The sequence below is a fragment of the Cannabis sativa genome, chromosome X, assembly GCF_029168945.1.
Source record: "Cannabis sativa cultivar Pink pepper isolate KNU-18-1 chromosome X, ASM2916894v1, whole genome shotgun sequence".
In the NCBI taxonomy this organism is placed as follows: domain Eukaryota; kingdom Viridiplantae; phylum Streptophyta; class Magnoliopsida; order Rosales; family Cannabaceae; genus Cannabis; species Cannabis sativa.
The window spans coordinates 68475512-68493967 of NC_083610.1; the positions used below are offsets into that span (position 1 = coordinate 68475512).

Here is an 18456-nt window from a genome sequence, read left to right on the forward strand (position 1 = left end):
GCCCCTAACCCAGACCCCAGACCAGGACCCCAAACCCGGACCTCAGACCCGAACCCTAGACTCAAACCCAGACTCCAAACCTAGATCCAGACCTCGGACCCGAACCCTCAGCTTGAACCCCCAACCCAGACCTGGACCCGGACCCAGAGCCGAACCACGTACCCCAAACCCCGGATCCCTGAGCTTTTAAATTAAAAAAAAAATCATTAAAAAGTATAACTTAAACAACATATTTTTGTAAACTACTACTAATACTAAAGAAGCTATTTTTTTGTTAATTTTTTTTAATGTTTCAATTGAAAATCAAATCCATGACTTAAACTCACTTTCATTTAAAAAAAAATTAATTGAATATTTTGAAAACACATCTATGTTTAATTATTATATATATCCAAAATTTTTTAAATCAACATTTTGAATAAAATTATAATTTTAATGATGCTTAACGATGATGTCATGAAAATTTATTTTTTAGGCAAAAATGATACTTAACGATACTTTTGCAATATTACTTAATGATGATGCTATGATACTTGATCTTTGACGCAAAAACAATGCTTACTGATGGTTTTGCAATGGTCTGCGATAAAATTTGATAAAAACTCTTGTGATATGTAAATTTTCTCTAGAATATCAGTTTGAGATGTGCTTTTTTAAATTATAGTATTTTCTTTTTCAAGATTTACATGTTTAAAATGTGTAAAACCTTAAACTATAAAGTGTGTAGTTAACAAGCTTGAAGTTCAAGACCATAATTAAAATTGTTGCTATGTATACTCCAAATGAAGATTCTACATATATTCTAAATGTCAAGATTTCGAGAAGAGAAAAATACAAAAAAAAAAAGGAAAAATCACCTCAAATTAATTAATATTCGAGTGGAAAGACATGTCTTGCATGAATTTTTATCAAATTTCATCGTAAACCTTCGCAAACCAATTAATTATTATAAATTTATCATTAAACATATCGTCTTTGCATATCCTATATTAAGTTTCCATAGCACCTTCATTACAAATCTTTTGCCTAGAATTTAAGTTTCACCATTTCATGACACAACAGTACTTAAACATCGTTTTGCTCTAAAGTACTTTATATATTTTTAGAGTTTAGGTCTTTAGAAAGGTAAAAAAAACTAAAACCATAGATCATCATACAGAGAAAATGTTGCGTTTTCGATTAAAAGCATAAAAACTGTTCTTTTAATAGCGTTTCATGTTGTCAATAGGCTCTTTCCTAATTAAGTAAATAACTTTATCTATTTGTTTTTTAAAATGCATAGTTTGCTTATGATTATACAAAGTTGGCATATACTCTGTTATGAGCATATATAGAGCTTCAAGTTTTCTATATCAAGAGGTTTTTAATGGTAAAATATGAAAATATATTAAGAAAAACAATGGGAAAATCAATTAATTTGAAAAATATGGCAAATTTTTCGTTATATAATTCAAGAAGATAACAACTTTTTAGTGCAAGCCGTACGTTGACATATTATTGTAAGATTCCCATATTTTTCAATAAAAATTATCTAAAATCATAATAAACACTTGACCATCTTCTACGATGTAAAGTGTGTGTTAAATTAAATCTCAAAAAATATGTTAATATTATATTAGATTGGGGTGTGTTTTGTAATATTTTTTAATCAGTTTTTTATTTTTTTAATTAGAAAAGTAAAAATATTTTTTAAAAAAATATCTTTTATAAAACTGTTTTATTTTTTAATTTTAAAATTGAGAATTAAAATTTTGAAAATTTAAAAACAAAGAAAAAATATTTTTCAAATTTATTTAAATAGTTTTTTTTTATTTAATTATAATATATTTGTATTTTCTATCATTAATATTTTAGAACTAGAGTAGACCCTAACCTCAGACTCGGACCCGAACTTGAACTCGAACCTGGTCCCGGCACCGAATTCGATCCTGGATCCTAGCCACGGACCACGACTCGAACCCGGACCCAAACCCCTAACTTGGACCATGGCCAAACCTAGCCCCTCAACTCGTACCTTAACCCTCAATTGGGACCCGAACCCCCGATTTGGATCGGGACCCTAAACTCTGACCCAGACCCAAGCGCATCACCGGACACGGACACAGACCCTTGTCCTATAGACTGGACCCTGATCCTCGTCCTCGATCCTCGACTCAAACCCTGGACTTAGACCCCGAACCCCAGACCGACGAGCCAGACCTAAACCCAGACCCAAACCTGGAACCTGACCCTGGACCTAGACTCAAACCCAGCCCTGAATCCGAACCCCAAATCCAAATCCCAGACCTGAACCTAGACCCGTAATATAATAGTTATGAAACACATTTTTTATTTTTGTTGTTAAAATTAAAAATTAAAAGTAGTTATGGAATATAGTTTTGTTTTTAAAATTAAAAAACAAAAGTAGTTATAAAATACAATTTTGTTTTTTAAAAATAAAAATTCTATTTTCTTTTTTGTGATTAAAATATTAAAAAATAAAAGTGTTACTAAATGCTATCTTAATTTTTAAATAAAAATTAGAAAACTAAACTTTAAATTAGTCTAAAGGTGACAAAAGAAATACAATACATAACACGCATTTATTTTACACACTCTCAAAATAAACACAATAATTTGGTAAAAAAATAAAATATTTGATTGTTATGTGAATTGACATAATCTATTTAAGCATAAAATACAAAAGAACAATTTCAACCAACCTAGTCTAAAAGTCTAAATAAGCATCTAAAATTGGGCTTCCGAATGAAAATATATCAAGCCCACCATTGGAAAGATCGAGAACAAGGAAAATGTGCCACCACCAAAGCAAACGGTCAAAAAGATGAGAAGAGCAAGCCACCATGAATCATCAATCCCCTATTCCATATGGAAAACCTAATTGAGAGTAGGTTAAAATTATGAAATTGTGTTTGGAAGCAAGTGTTTACTTATAAGATAGTATAATTATCAGGGTAATAATTATACAATGGCTAATTAAGATTTTTGTCCCCTGAACTTTAACATGTACTAAATCATATCCCTGAACTTTTAAGGTCGTTAAAATACTCCTAAACTATTGAAATTATTGGATTTAAGGACTTTTTTCTAATTTTATTCAATTTTACTATTTCAGTAATTGTTTATATGCTAAATCATGCTCCCCATATTTTGATATCTACCAAATCATGACACTCGAACTTTGACATGTACTAAATTATGGCCTTTGAACTTTCATCCATGTTAGATTTTTTTACTAAAAATAGAAGAAAAAAAAATCATTAAATCCAACAATCTCAATAGTTCATGGGACATTTTTAATAACTTTAAAAGTCCAAGAGGCATGATTTAGTACATGTTAAAGTTAGGGGTCAAAAATCCTAATTAGTCTTTACAATATTTTAAAATATAATATTTATTTAGATGTCATGCAATAATTACATATGAATTTTTATTTGTAAATAAATTAGTAATTACATGGTGTAATAATATTAATAATTTAAAAATAGTAATGTTATATAATTATATTCAATTTTTATATAGGTCATAAGAATTAGAGAGTGTAATTGAAACCTCTTAATTACTTCCAATTATATAATTAGTGTGTAATTACTTAATTGAAGTTAAACCTGGTAATAACTCTCAATTAAACTCAATTCTAGATACTTCCAAATGCGGCCCTAATTGTATATAACATATATCTTAAGTTTAAGTTGTGTTGGGGATAGTTTAATAAGCAAATGTAACGCAAAATCAAGTCACATTAATCTTGGTTTAACACCTTAAAGTCGTACCATCTTCCTTAAATTACTCAACTTTGTCACCATGTGAATCTTCATGTTACCAATAACAAAGTAGTTTTCACTTTTTTACAGCCTCGGTTAAAATCTTTTTTTTTTTTCTTGAAAGAACAACAAATTAGACAGGAATAATCCCTTCACATGCACTTGCATGTGACAACGTTAAGATCAAAATGTACAAAATAATTTATTTATTTCCCCTATTTAAAAAGAAGTCTGTTTTATGTCTATTTTTTTTATAGTATTCTTTTGAGTTTCTAATTAAAGAATTTATTCTATTAAAAGGAATAGTTTTTCTAATTTAACATTTTCATTATCTTCCCACCTTATATATTTATACATGCACTTGAGAAACTACTCAAAATTTTGTAAGTTCGATAAATACTTAAAAAGATATTATTGGGACAAAACTACTTCATTTTTTTTAGTGTAACAGATACATGTATGGACAGATTCATACAGAAAAAGCGAGAGGGTAGTCGCCTCTTAAATTTTTTTTGAGAAATATATATATACTAGGTGATTGTTACGTGCCAAGCCATGTAGTGTTAGTTTTATTTAATATTTTAATTTTTTATTTTAATTAATAATTAAAATAGTATAATTATTTGAACGATTTGTTTTATAAAAATAAAATATGTGTCAGTATATTTAGTAAGTAAAACATAATTGTGTTATAATAATGTATGTTATTAATAGTAAAATGTACATTAATCTTCTAATTGAAAAAAGTTCTATTATCTCATTTCATATCTAATAATAGCTACACAACTATATATTTATAGACTTTCACATTCTTTGCAAATTACTAATAAGCACCAATAATATTTTCATATTCTAATATTTTTCAACCTTCTCCTCTTGGTGGTAAAATTAAAAATAAAACTAAAAATAAGCACAAACATATAAGGTAAATACTAATTACAGCCCATTTCATTTTTTTTTATTATTTTTTTAAGCCTAAGCCCAAAAATCTCTAAGCCAACACAATCAATCTTCTTTTATATTATCTTTTCTAGATATTTTATCTATATTTTTCTTTTTTAAAAAATAAATAAAAAAATTATTAATATTCTCCCAAGATAGGTTTGTTAGAGAGATATGTGGCTAACATGATTTTTTTAATTTAAAAAGAGATTATTAATATTTAAAAGATTATTTATTTAAAAGATTGTTTAATTTTTTGGGTTTAATTATTGGGTTTATTTTTTAACGGGAGATCAAACCTAATCGTTAAATTTAACAGAATATTCTTTTATTTTTAAGTATATTCTGTTAAACCAAGAATGTTAAACCAAGAAATACCGTTAGATAGGCACTTTTAATATATAAAGATATATATATATCTATCTATTTTGATTAATTACTGCTTATATTTATAATAAAAAATAATATTTATAAATATAATATTAATTTTGATGTAATAATTAATCTAAATTGCAGGATAGAAGTTAGGTTTTCTTTTTATGTTTACTTTAGCTTGGTGCCTTAAAAAAAATTATGCCTCTCTAGCTCATTTTAAATATTAAATTTGCTATTGTATATTTATGTATGTAAGTTATTTTATTCGCTGCAAAAAATATGTAAGCCTACTTACATTTAGCAATATATAATTTCACTGTAAAAATAATAAAGAATGAATATTATAAATGAGAATATTTTTACGACGAACTTAACGCTGTTTGCTAGTGAATTAATATAGAATTTTTTTTCAAGAAAAAAAAACCTTATATAGTTTCACCCCTAATAAAAAAAATTGGATAAGTTTAGATTTTGCACTAATAATAAAGTTATCACAATTATAAAATTTTAGTAGTGTCATAGTATATATTCATTTTTTAATTAAGTTTTTATCCATCTTTTTCATAGTAAAAAATTTAGCTTTTATAATGGTGGTTTTAATAATTAACGAAAATTTTCAAAATGTTATTATTAAATATAAGGCTAATTAGTAATTTTTCTTCTCGAACTTTGACATGTACTAAATTGTGCCCCTAAACTTTTTTAGCCGTTAAAAATTTCTCTCGAACTATTGAGATTGTTAAATTTAAGGACTTTTGTCTAATTTTAGTAAAAATTTTAACATGGATGAAAGTTCAAGGGGCATGATTTAGTACATATCAAAGTTAGATATCAAAATCTGGAGAGCATGATTTACTACATAAACAATCACTGAAACAGTAAAATTAAATGAAATTAGACAAAAGTCCTTAAATTTAACAATCTCAATAGTTCGGGGAAATTTCTAACGGCCAAAAAAGTTCAGGTAGTACGATTTAGTACATGTCAAAGTTCGGGGGAAAAAATTACTAATTAGCCAATATATAAAACTAATTTGTTAATCCTAAAACCGAAAGCTGAATTAAGGGAGGCCCATGGAAAATTAAACCGACCAAGTGTTACTAATGTCGATAAAGAGAGGATTAAATTAAACCAAATAACGTATCTACGGAAAGTGACAAACAACCATGAAATTAAACTGATTATAAAAAAAAGAGAAAGAGAAAAGCCCCACTCCACTGGTACTTACCAGTCTTATGGTGCACCTACAAGTCGCAGATCTCGAAACCACTCCTTCTTCCCACTTCCCAAAGTAGGTTCCACGTGTCAGAAGTTATAACGCTTAATTTAAGGTGGGTCCCAAGACACCGACCTTCTGAGTTTGGGTCCCACAAGTTCTATCCTTTCACGTTCTACCTGTACGTGGAATGATTCCATTGGGTAAAGGCAATCAGCAAACAGCAAACAGTATGTGTTGTCCCACTCGCTCCTTTACCTCTTTTGACTGCTTATTATTTCCCTATTTGGGTTACTTAATGAATACGCACCATAACTCCCATCACTGGGCCCAATTGGCCTCATGACCTGTCAATATAATGAAGCCAGTACCGACTTAATATGGGTAATATCATTTTGAAGTCTATGTTTTATCGAAGGTTTTTTACTTTGTTAGAAAAACAGATTATATATTTTTTTTAAATTTGTACAAAAATTAATTTTTTATAAAATAAAATTTAAAAATAACTTGATTTAGAGATATTATAATAAAATTGATTATATAAAATTATTAAAAATTGAACTCAATGTCTTATTTTTATAATTTTAAAAAATATAAGATTTATTTTATCATTTAACAAAACAGATAGTTCAATTGATAATTTTAGCAAAACACAGAGTCTAAAATAATATTTACCCATAATTTCTCTATTATTATCATTGTTAGAGGATATTACTGACGCTCCATAATTAGTTAGCAATGTTAATTAAAAAAAATTTCTTAAGTTATTTTATATAGGCATTAATGGTACCTTTTACCAATTCTCTTATTATTATTAAAACATTGTTATTAATTACTAAGAGCATCTCTAACGGTAATATTTTTGGAGAATACTTGATTAGGTGGAAAACTTATCTGCCAAAATATAAGGATGATATCCTAGTGGAGATAAAAGAATGCTATTTTTTTTTTTTGAGCAAAAAAGAATGTTAATTTTAAAATTTGCATTGATGCTACACAATGACATTAATGCTATGTTTTTTTTTTACAATAAAAAATTAAAAGTGCAATATATATAATAGTTTAATAAAGAAAAAATTATATATAATAATGTGTGAGATCATAATTATAATATTTTTAAAAGGTATTATACTATTGGAGTGTTTTTCGAAGTAAAAAGGCCAAAAATAATGTGGAAGAAAGACAAAATAAAATACTATATATTTAGATGATGTGGAGATACATAGCATCCTTAAAAAATGCTACTATTGGAGATGCTTTAATGGTACCATTTACATTCTATAGATGATACATTGCAATTAGTTAGTGATATTATCTAAAAGCTTTTTTTTAAGTTATATGAGACTCGATATTTAATACTTATAGTGATATGACATCGAAGAGGATGCTAGACACTAATAGTACCTTTTAGCAATTCTCTTATTATTATTATAATAAATTTTAAAGGCACTCATGGTGCCTAATATACTTGTGGTGTGTAATATTATTATTAATGTAATTTAATATTAAATTTTATATATTTTATATTAATAAAAATTATAAAAAATTGATAACTAATTATAAAGCGTTACTTTATAGTATCATTAAATACCTTAGTGACCTATAATAATACTTTATTATTATTAGTATATTTTAATAGTAAATTTAATATAATTTAATTTAATAAATAATATAAATAATTACTAATTAATTATAATACATTATATATTATTGAACACGTTTCTAACTCATAATAATGTAGTTAATAAGTTTTGAAATTTACTATTTTTCTTCAATAAAAAAAAAAAAAACACCACTCGATTAATATTTATGAGCTTTGTTATATGAGGGTATCACCAGTATAGTTAAGCAAATGTTCTTTTCCAGATAAATTTAAACAAATATAGTTGCACAATTCATCTACCTCACTTTTTGAATTGTGGCCAATTAGATTTTTCATTTTTGTCTTTTTCCTATTAACTAGCACCGGTAACATTATATTTCTTATATTTATCTTCTCTCTCCAACCACATCATACAACATAATAGAGGTAGAGTTCATAATAGAGGTAGAGTTGATTAGGAGTGATCCCGGGGCCGGCCCTAGGCATAGGCGGGCTAGGTCCGTGCCTAGGGCCCACACTTTCCGGGGGCCCGAAATAAAAAAATAAAAAAAATTATTAGGCTTTTATTTAAGTAAAATTTAAGTGTATTATAAACAATAAATATTTATAGCTTAGTTGGTTGAGGTGGATGGCATAAAGTCTAAGGTCATGGGTTCAAATCCCATAACACTTTTCTTTTAATTTTTTTTTATATATTTTTGAGGGCCCCAAAATTTAATTTGTCTTGGGCCCATATATTTTCAGGGCCGGCCCTGAGTGATCCTCTAATTCAATTCGCACTATTTTATAATGTATCTAATTCGCAGTACAGATTTTATTTTTTAAATCTAATATAATTCATACAATAATTCAAATCCAATCTAATTTAATTTATAAAAGTACAAATTAGATAAATTATTTTACATTGATTACTTTTTAATATTAAATTATTTAATATTTATAAAAAAATATTTTTTTTCACATAAATAGCAATAAAATAAAATAAATTATAGTTATTTTATGTCTCCAACAACGCATTAAAATAAGTAAAACAACAAATAACAAATTCAAAAAAAGAAAAAAAAAATTGTACTTATAAAAAAAATATTTAATTTTATTTTTAATTGTATGCAGAAAAGAAATTATACACAAAAGTAAAATATACATTTGATCTATTAAATTTTGTAATATAATTATTATATATATTAAACTTTTAAATTACTATTTTCTTTATATTAAAATCTTATTTGTATATATAATTTTTTAATTTTTTTATAAATATGTGTGGATTGGATTAGATCGGTCATTTTTACATGTCAATCAACATCTAATCCGCACAAGTGCAGATTTTGAATTTTCCAATCTTATTCAATCCACACAAGTGCGAATATCTACACTTTGCGGATTAGATTAATTAAATTGTATGGATTTGATTAAATCGGCTATTTTATAAACATTCCTAGAGTTGGTCTAAAGTACAACAAATAATTTATAATATTTTTTTAAAAATTATTACTTTAAATTATATAATACAAAATATTTAGTACTTGTTCGGTAATTAAAAAAAATTAGTTTTTTGTTTAATTAATCAGAAACTAAAGAGAAACTAAAAATTTTTGTTAAGTAAAATTAACAATGAAAAACAAAAATCAAAATGAATACCGAGCCCTTAATTTTATCAATAACGATAAAACAGCTTAAATCTTAAGTGGTGTATCACCGTACCTTTAACATTTCTTGTTATCTAACATAAAAAAATTTCAAAGCTTTTTTACTATTAAAATTCTTTTGACACCAGCTAAGCAACTAAAGTTTTATTGTTTTATTGTTTTTTTTTTTTTTTTTTTTTCTAATAAAGTTAATAATTTTTAAATATTATATACATTCTGATATTAAAATTATTCTTACAATTTTGCTAAAAAATAAATCAACAAACTTTAGGAAAATATTATGAATTTAAACTGCCACAAGTAAAGAATTTAAGAGATATTTATGCTATTTTGTTTTTTTTTTTTGAAGGTCCTAGCTGTATCATTTGGTCATGTAATGTTCTCACTTATTTTGTAAAGAACGATAACGTCGGTTACCGAATCACAACTTGATAATGGCAATTTTTTATATTATATTTATTTTAAAATTTTATTATTGAATATTAATAGTGACTACTACTAGTATTTTTTATAAGAAACTATATAATTAATTAACGATATTTTATTTTTTAAAAAATATTATATGTTTTAAGAGCATCTGGATAGATTAGATTGGGAATTGCATATTAGAATCGTCTTGCCATATATGCAATGTGGTCTAATTTTCAAAACTAATTTTATGCGAAGTGTTGCTCAAAATAGGCAATGATCTCATGATTTTTTTTAAAAAAAATTATTTGTTTACTTAAAAAGTCATTAATTTAATGTGATTTGAGACTATAGTAGGTAACTTGAGTTGTTAACTATTGCTAAAAGTTACTATTAGTATTTAATACTCTCCTCATTATTATACTATTTGTGTAATTAAATATTAAGTCTAAGTATTTACCTTAATGCTCTTTTTTAAAAAAGAGAAGATGATAAATCTGATGTGTATAAGAGAAAATAAAAAAATATATATATATATTTTTAGATAATATTTGTATTTTAGTAACTATAAATATTATATATTTTAGGGGAATTACTTACTTTATATACTGTTTTCTTAATTTTTTTTTTTTTAAATTTACGGTTTGACTTGCTAAAATGATTGCAGCGCTATTTGCAATAAAAGTTTCTATATAGAATTTCATAAAAATGCATAAAAATAAAATTGTTTTGAAGTTTAAAAATAAAAAAGCCCTTATATTTTAAGTTATAGGAGATACTGAGATACAATAGATATATGGAAAAATAAATAATATTTTTAACATCTCTTTTTATTTTTTCTTAGTCGCGTTTGGTCCGTGTGGCTAGTCCTATAAAACCCTCCCTTCTCTTCCAAACCAAAATCCATATCGTTAAACAACACTCTCTAATACCAAAAAAACTTCTCTCTTCAAACTCTCACTCTTACATATCAGTTAACCCAAGTTTCTTTTCTAGTTAACCATGGCTGAAGAGAACAAGAGCCACGATTACGAGGGTTCATCCGTGGAGACCAAAGATCGTGGACTATTTGATTTCTTGAAGAAAGATGATCACAAGGAGGAGGAAAAGAAGGCTGATCACCATCATCATGATGCTGCTATAAGCTCCGAGTTCACTGAGAAGGTCAAAGTGTCTGAACAACACGAACCTGTTAAGTCTTCTCATGAACCAGTCAACTATTTCAACGCTGAAGAAACTGTTAATGAAGAAGAAAAGATGAACCCAAATCCAGCTAAACTCCACCGTTCTCACAGTAGCTCTAGCTCTGTAAGTAAAAAAATAATATGTTATTTGTTTTTTATATTGAGGTTAATTGGTTTTGGTTTTGGTTTTGGTTTTGATTTTGATTTTGATTTTGATTATTATAGTCTAGCGATGAGGAAGAATGTGAAGGAGAAGAGAAAAAGAAGAAGAAGAAGAAGGGAATTAAGGAGACACTAAAGGAAAAATTCTCAGGTGAAGATAAAAAGGAGGAAGAGAAGGTTCATCAACATCATGTGGACACAAGTGTGCCTATTGAGCACGAAGTTGAAGCTCATCACACAACACACGAAGGTCCTCATGGGTACACATCAACAGAGACTGTGGTGACCCCTGTTCCCAACCCAGAAGAGAAGAAGGGTTTCCTTGAGAAAATCAAGGATAAACTACCTGGTCAGCACAAGAAAGAGGAAGAGGTAGCAGTGGTGACATCACCAGCAGCACCACCACCACCAGTTCACCACGACCAGCCCCATTACTCATCATCGCATGATCATGATGATCATCATGAAGGTGAGCCTAAGGAGAAGAAGGGTATTTTGGAGAAGATCAAGGAAAAGCTTCCTGGGTACCATTCCAAGACTGAGACTACTGAAGAAAAGGAAAAGGAAAAGGAAAAGGAGAGTGGTTCACATTATTAAGAAAAAGCTTGGCTCATACGCTGGCCAGTATTTTGGTTTGATAAAATGATGGTGTGGTTTGTTTGTTAATTAATTAAAAATCCTATCTTTCATGATGGGTCCTATTCTGCTTTCTTTCTTTCTTTTTTTCTTTCCATTTCTGTCTGAAAAAATATATATGTAATATAAGTGCTTTATTGTGTACTTATACATATATGTATGAATGTTTAAAATTCATGATGTATTGAAAATTTGGACTTTCTTTTGTATTTATAATGTATCTTCTTTTCTTTTTTTTGCTGAATATTTATGGCCATATATATCTTCTTACAATCTTCACTTTTACGGTAAGTCAATAGTGCAAAACAGTAGAAGAATAGAAAAAAAAAAAATAAAACAAAAAAAGGTGAACATAAAAAAAAGTCAAAAACACCTCTATTTTACATATTTCAATTGGGCACCTAAACCAACCCTTTTATACTTCATTTATTGCCATATTGGTGAGGAATGGGGCCAGTGGATGTGCCTACATAACAGTCTTAATATTGATTTTTTAATTATTATTATTTGCATTAAATTTTGAAAATTGGTACTGCAAATATATAGCTACCACTATATTTTTTTAAATCAAAGTTCAAATTATAAGTTTTAGACATATTGATATTTTTATTAATTTTACATAATTTAATTTATTTTTTTTTTGTGTTAAATTCAAATAACTTTATTTTTTTTTTAATTTAAATACTTTCATAAATATAATGAAATTAATATTTTTTATTTTTATATACTCTATAATTATAATATTTAATTTGTTAATAAAATATTTAAAATATACCTTAGTCTATTCTAGGGCAGAGGCACATAGACCTCAAGGGTGCCCATGGCCCCCATCCCAAATATATATGGTGCTTATATAAATATTATTTACATATATATTTGCTATTGCATTTTATATATAAAAATATTTGATTTTGGGCAAAATTTTACAATTTTACTATCAGGCTAATTTTTTTCAAAAATACTATCTTTTTATAAAAATAACTGTAAAACAATAAAACAGAACAATTAAAATAACAGTGGAACAACTAAAAAATAACCGTGGAACAACCATGAAAACTTAACATAGTACACAGTATAAAACTTACACAGTATTTTTTAAAAAAATTCCGCCCCACAGTAAAAAAGTAAAAAAATTAAAAATTTCAGTATGTGGTGTAAAAAAACCCATTTTTAATTTATAGTTACCCACTTTTGGCCCCCAAAACATATATGTAAGGCCAATATTTAAGTCCCAATATTACTATTTTATTTTAGTTTTTGTGAAAAAAAATATTTTTTAGGCATTTAATTATATTAATTATTAATAATTAATTGTTAGATAATATTAATAATTAATTGATAGATATTTACATTAAAAATAATATTTATCAAATTATTAAAATTCTTATCATAACATTAAAATTTAGTATTTCTATAAAACTCACAAATCACTCTTACATAAACAATGCGAAACATAATAAGTACAGTTTTTTTTTTCCTTTTTTCAAACCAAGCTACACCTATTACCTTAGCAAATAAAGTAATTAGACTTAATTCTATTGAATGCTATGAACATTACTATTGGCCACCAACACCTTCATAGATGATATCATACGATTGATTAGCGATATTCTCTAAAATTTATTTTATTAAGTTTCAAAGACCCGTTATTTAATTACACCAATACCAGTATGATACGAAAAAGGGTGCTAGGCATCAGTGATACTTTTTAACAATTCTCTAATAGTATATATAATTAATTAATGATAGTTTGCCGTAATAAATTAAAGAGCAATCTATAACAAAGAGTAGTGAACAAGTGTCAAAAATCTTGATATTAAATATTTTTATTGAAAATATTAATATCTATAGTATATCATCTAAAAGGTTGTTTTGGTAGACCCCTATCTGTTTTAGAAAATATCTATAAGATCACCTGTAAACAAAAAATTCTGAATAGTTTACAATGCCGAAAATAAAGTTTAAACAGTTGCTTACCACGCGCATAAGAGAAAATTAGTCACGCGTGCAACAAAATATGAGAACCTTACTTTCGGCATTGTAAATTATTCGATTTTTTTTTGAATATTTACAGGTGATCCTACATAGCTGCAACATACGCGATCATAAAAAAAAGGACTGAAAACTCTTCTGAATGTCGAGCAGATAGTAGGTCTACCGAAATAACCCTTTAAGAAAGTGTACTACAGACTTACCCTTTGTTATTTAAATTTTAGTTTAGCTTGGGCCCCCTCAAATCTAATCCTAGCTCCGTCATGTGTTATTCATATATATTATTAATAAGAAAAAAGAGTATAAACACCAGCGGATTCATATAATGGTTAGAGAGAATTTTAAATATACTATAAATGCTAAAATATAAAAATGAGAGGTGGCTAGAATTCATATATTTATTGATTATTTATATTTTGTATCGATGGTAAAATTTTATGGATTTGCCACGGAGCATAAATTAAAAATCAATTTTAAAGATAATTTACCTCAGTAATTTATAAAAAAAAAATATTATTATTTAAGTATTTTTAATTATTTGTTTTTCTTATTATTTTGATATATTTGAAAAATATATATATATAAATAAAAAAATATATTTATTTTTTTTAAAAGAGAAAATATATTTATTTAATTTGATAATATATTAATATAAAATTATTTAAAATTAATACAAAAGTAAATAAATAAATAAAATACTATTATTTAAGGTGAGGATTTTATGTTTTCAAAAAAATAAAAATTTAGGGACTAATTTGCCAAGAAAATAAAGTTTGAGGATTAATTTACCAAAATTTATATAGTTTAGGGACTAATTTAATAAAAATAAAATTTATGAACCAACTTACTAAAATATGTATAAATTTAAGAATTTGCCGTACAAATAAACCAAAGTTTAAAATGGATATTATTCTGTACGTTGTGTATGATATAAACACTTGTAAAAAAACGTATTAGCAAGTTAATTTACATGTAGGTCAACATTTTCATATTTGAACTCTCTGATTTCAAGATATTTGTATAAATTCTTACAAATTATTATATTCCCGGTTGATTTTCTTTTTCCTCAATATAATTATTAATTATTGTATTTTTGTCCAAAAAATTTCTTAGCGGCCACTAATAATTAAATTACAATCAGATATTATAGTGATTCTTTTTTTTTTTTTTTTTCAATTAGATATAAAAGAATATAGAAAGAGTTTAATAAAATTAAAGTGTAAGGTTGTCAAAAAAAAAAAATAAAATTAAAGTGTAAGGTAATCATTAATGCCTTAAAAAAATATCCAAAAACAATAGAGGTATTTGCTGTATTAAAACTTAAAGGGTATTCTATGTGCACTCTCATAAAATGATAACTATACTACATTATTAAAAAAATATTAAATATTTTTAAAAATTACTTTTTAATATTTCTTTTTAAAAAAAATTCTCATATTATGTTAATTTCAATACTATTTTGATTTTATTTTTATATTTTTTTTCTTCTAAATCATGTATATTTTATTTTAGTTTTTCTAAAAAAATTTCATATAATTTTTATTCTTTTGTCATAATATTTAAAATATAATTATTTTTATTTAATAGGTATATTTTTTAAAAATATAATTTGGAAGAAAAAAATAAAAAAAAATTTAGTATAATTAAAGGATATAAATTTTATATAAAATAAAAATTATTAAAATAAAATTTAAAAAGAGAAAATCTATATGTACCAGAAAATTATGATAACTACACCCCAATATATAACCAAAAATTAAGCTTAATATATTTTTAAAAAATTACTCTTACTAATTTTTTTCTCATATTATTTTTTGTTGATTTCAATACTTACTTTAATTTTATTTTCATATATTTTTTTAAAAATTATGTATAATATTTATTTAATAAAATTTCACATAATTTTTATTTTAATTTTTTTATAAAATTTAAAATATAATTTATTTTTATTTGATAAATATATTTTTTAAGAATATTTTTTAAAAAATTAATATAATTAAAAGTATATGTTTTATATAAAATAAAAATTATTAAAATATGAAGAAATTTTTTAATTTGTGGATACAAATAAAATTTGTAAAAGAGAATGAAGAATAAAGCAGTTGAGATAAATTGATGTTGTCACAACTCACAAATATAAACTATTATAGCACCACCCCACTTTTTTACATCTTTCTAATTTAGAAATTGGGGGCTGTGGAACTGGTTTGGCTGGCTATAAAGAAACACTATATAATTTGGATGTGTGCTCTTGTCGACTTGATTGAGAATATATATAATTATAATTTTAATATATATTGCTGTTGATGTTGATTATGATTTCTCCTTTGTCTTTATCTATTTGTTTATTTTTGGTCTCATTCTTCCATAGTTAGTAATCCACGTCACTAAGAAGATATATATATATATATAATATATATAGATAGATATATGAATTATTTTATGGAAGTTTGTAGAAGAAGAGTGTTTGGTTGTATCATTCATGATGATGATGATGATATATGGTGGTGAGTTGGCTTGGGTTTTGGTACCTACGTAACTAATAAATTATGACTTTCTTAATTAATGTTCGATCCAAAAGAGCCGTAATACACATGATCGTTCAGATATATAATACATATACAATTACATATCAATTACTTAATTATATTATATTTTTTGATAAGGATCAATCAATATACATATATATCTCTATTTTATAGTCTTGTATATATTATTCCATCCATCTACACTAAATTTGGATCTCATCAGAAAATAATTAATAACAATAATTAGAATCTTGAATTAAAATAAACAGTTCAATATTAAAATTAATTGATGCTAAAAAAAATAACTCATACATTTAGAATAATAGTAAATTAGTAATAATAACATCTAATGTTATCCTCGAAAAATCAGGAGTATTGATTTTGATACTTTTTGTCATAAGATGGCTTCTTTATGGAAACCAGGAAGAGTATTAATCTTTATGCTTTTTAATTTTACCATAAGATTGATATTGAGAGAATTATAGATGGGAGTCGTGACGTGAGCGTTTATATTTAGAATAATAGCAATAATAACATCTTATGAAATATTTTGGATTGTTTGTAAATCTTAGTTTCAAAATACTTCAATTTATTAAGTTATTTATGAGATTTTGGACCCTTTTGATGATGATTATTGGGTTAGAACATCTTCAATGTAAAATTTAAATTTGGTACAAAATATAAATAAATATTATATTTGCTAATATTTGTTAGTGTCCAATTCACAATATATAACATTTTAATATACAAATTAGTACATGATAAATGAGATATATACTTTCATTATGGTAGTTTAGAATAAATTTTTGATTTTTTTTTACGTCAGTTTGGTTCAATTTTATGCGTATTTCTTTGTTTTCACGAAACGTGTGCTAAAAATATAAAAATTTGAGAAACGAGCTAAAATGGTAAAAAAAAAAGGGGCTAATTAAATTGAAGTTATTATGCTTTCCATGAGTGGATTCAAAGATGCACCGAGTAAGCTGTGCAATCTCACATCGTCTGAAGAAGGTCAAGTGTTATGATTATAAAGCTTATCTCTCGTTCTTACACCACATAAGTTAATTTACTCGTGATTGTTCAAAAGTTTTCCTCTCGAGTAATAAATTTCACAATCTAAATAATAACTGTGGTAAATAATCCACTCAAAACTAAACCAGTTTTTACCTCCACTGTTATTTGAAAGTTAGTTACTTTCAGTTTTAACTCTTTCATCTTGTATCAGTTAGTTGTTAGTTATTGTGTTAGTTATTAACTAACTTCGGTTGAACTGTTAAGAGCTGGACATGTCAGCATCTAACAGGTTATATATAGGCTCAATTCATTTGATGAAAGGCAGCAGAAAAGAGGTAGAGAAGACAAGATACAGAGAGAGAGATCAGAGAGATTGTGCAGATGAAACTTAAGTCTAGTTTGGCTAAATTGCTCTGGTTTTGAGTGTTCAAGAGCCTAGAAAGACTAAGAGTGTTCATGATGATCTTGTACTGAAATTGGTGTTTGTAATTGCAAGTTTATAGTGGAGAAATCTCCTTGGGGGAGAGCTGGAGTAGGACTCAAGATTTGAGATCCGAACCAGGATAATTGCTTGTGTTTTCTCTCTGTTTTTCTTGTTCAAATTATATTGTTTATAATCTTGGTTTTGTCATTTAATTATTGTTAATTATCTAACCATTAGTCTGATCTGAGTTTGTGTTGTATGATTACAACAATAACCCTAAATCTAATTATAATCATATAAAGCAAAACAATATATAAAACATGATCATGACAGGAATTAAATAAGGTAGAATCACATAAAATATATTAGATGCAACTAAATTTTGCATCAAATTATAAAATCAAATTAATCGTAATTAGAGATCCATCTAAACTCCAACAACTATAAGAAAACTAGCCACACATATATGCTTTATCATCTCAAAATATTGTTTACAATCTAAATAATAAAAGGAGAAATTAAGAAGAAAGAAGAAGATATTGCTTCTTTGATCTCTCCT

The 18456-nt window shown here is 25.9% G+C and overlaps 1 protein-coding gene across 1 annotated transcript; it reads left to right on the forward strand.

Annotated features, from left to right (window-relative positions):
- Positions 1–10730: 10730 nt before the first annotated feature.
- LOC115714037 (phosphoprotein ECPP44) lies at positions 10731–12183 on the forward strand. Its single transcript, XM_030642557.2, has 2 exons — positions 10731–11265; positions 11367–12183. The coding sequence occupies exons 1-2, from the start codon at positions 10960–10962 to the stop codon at positions 11898–11900; spliced, it is 840 nt and encodes a 279-aa protein (XP_030498417.1). The 5' UTR covers positions 10731–10959; the 3' UTR covers positions 11901–12183.
- The last annotated feature ends 6273 nt before the right edge of the window (positions 12184–18456 follow it).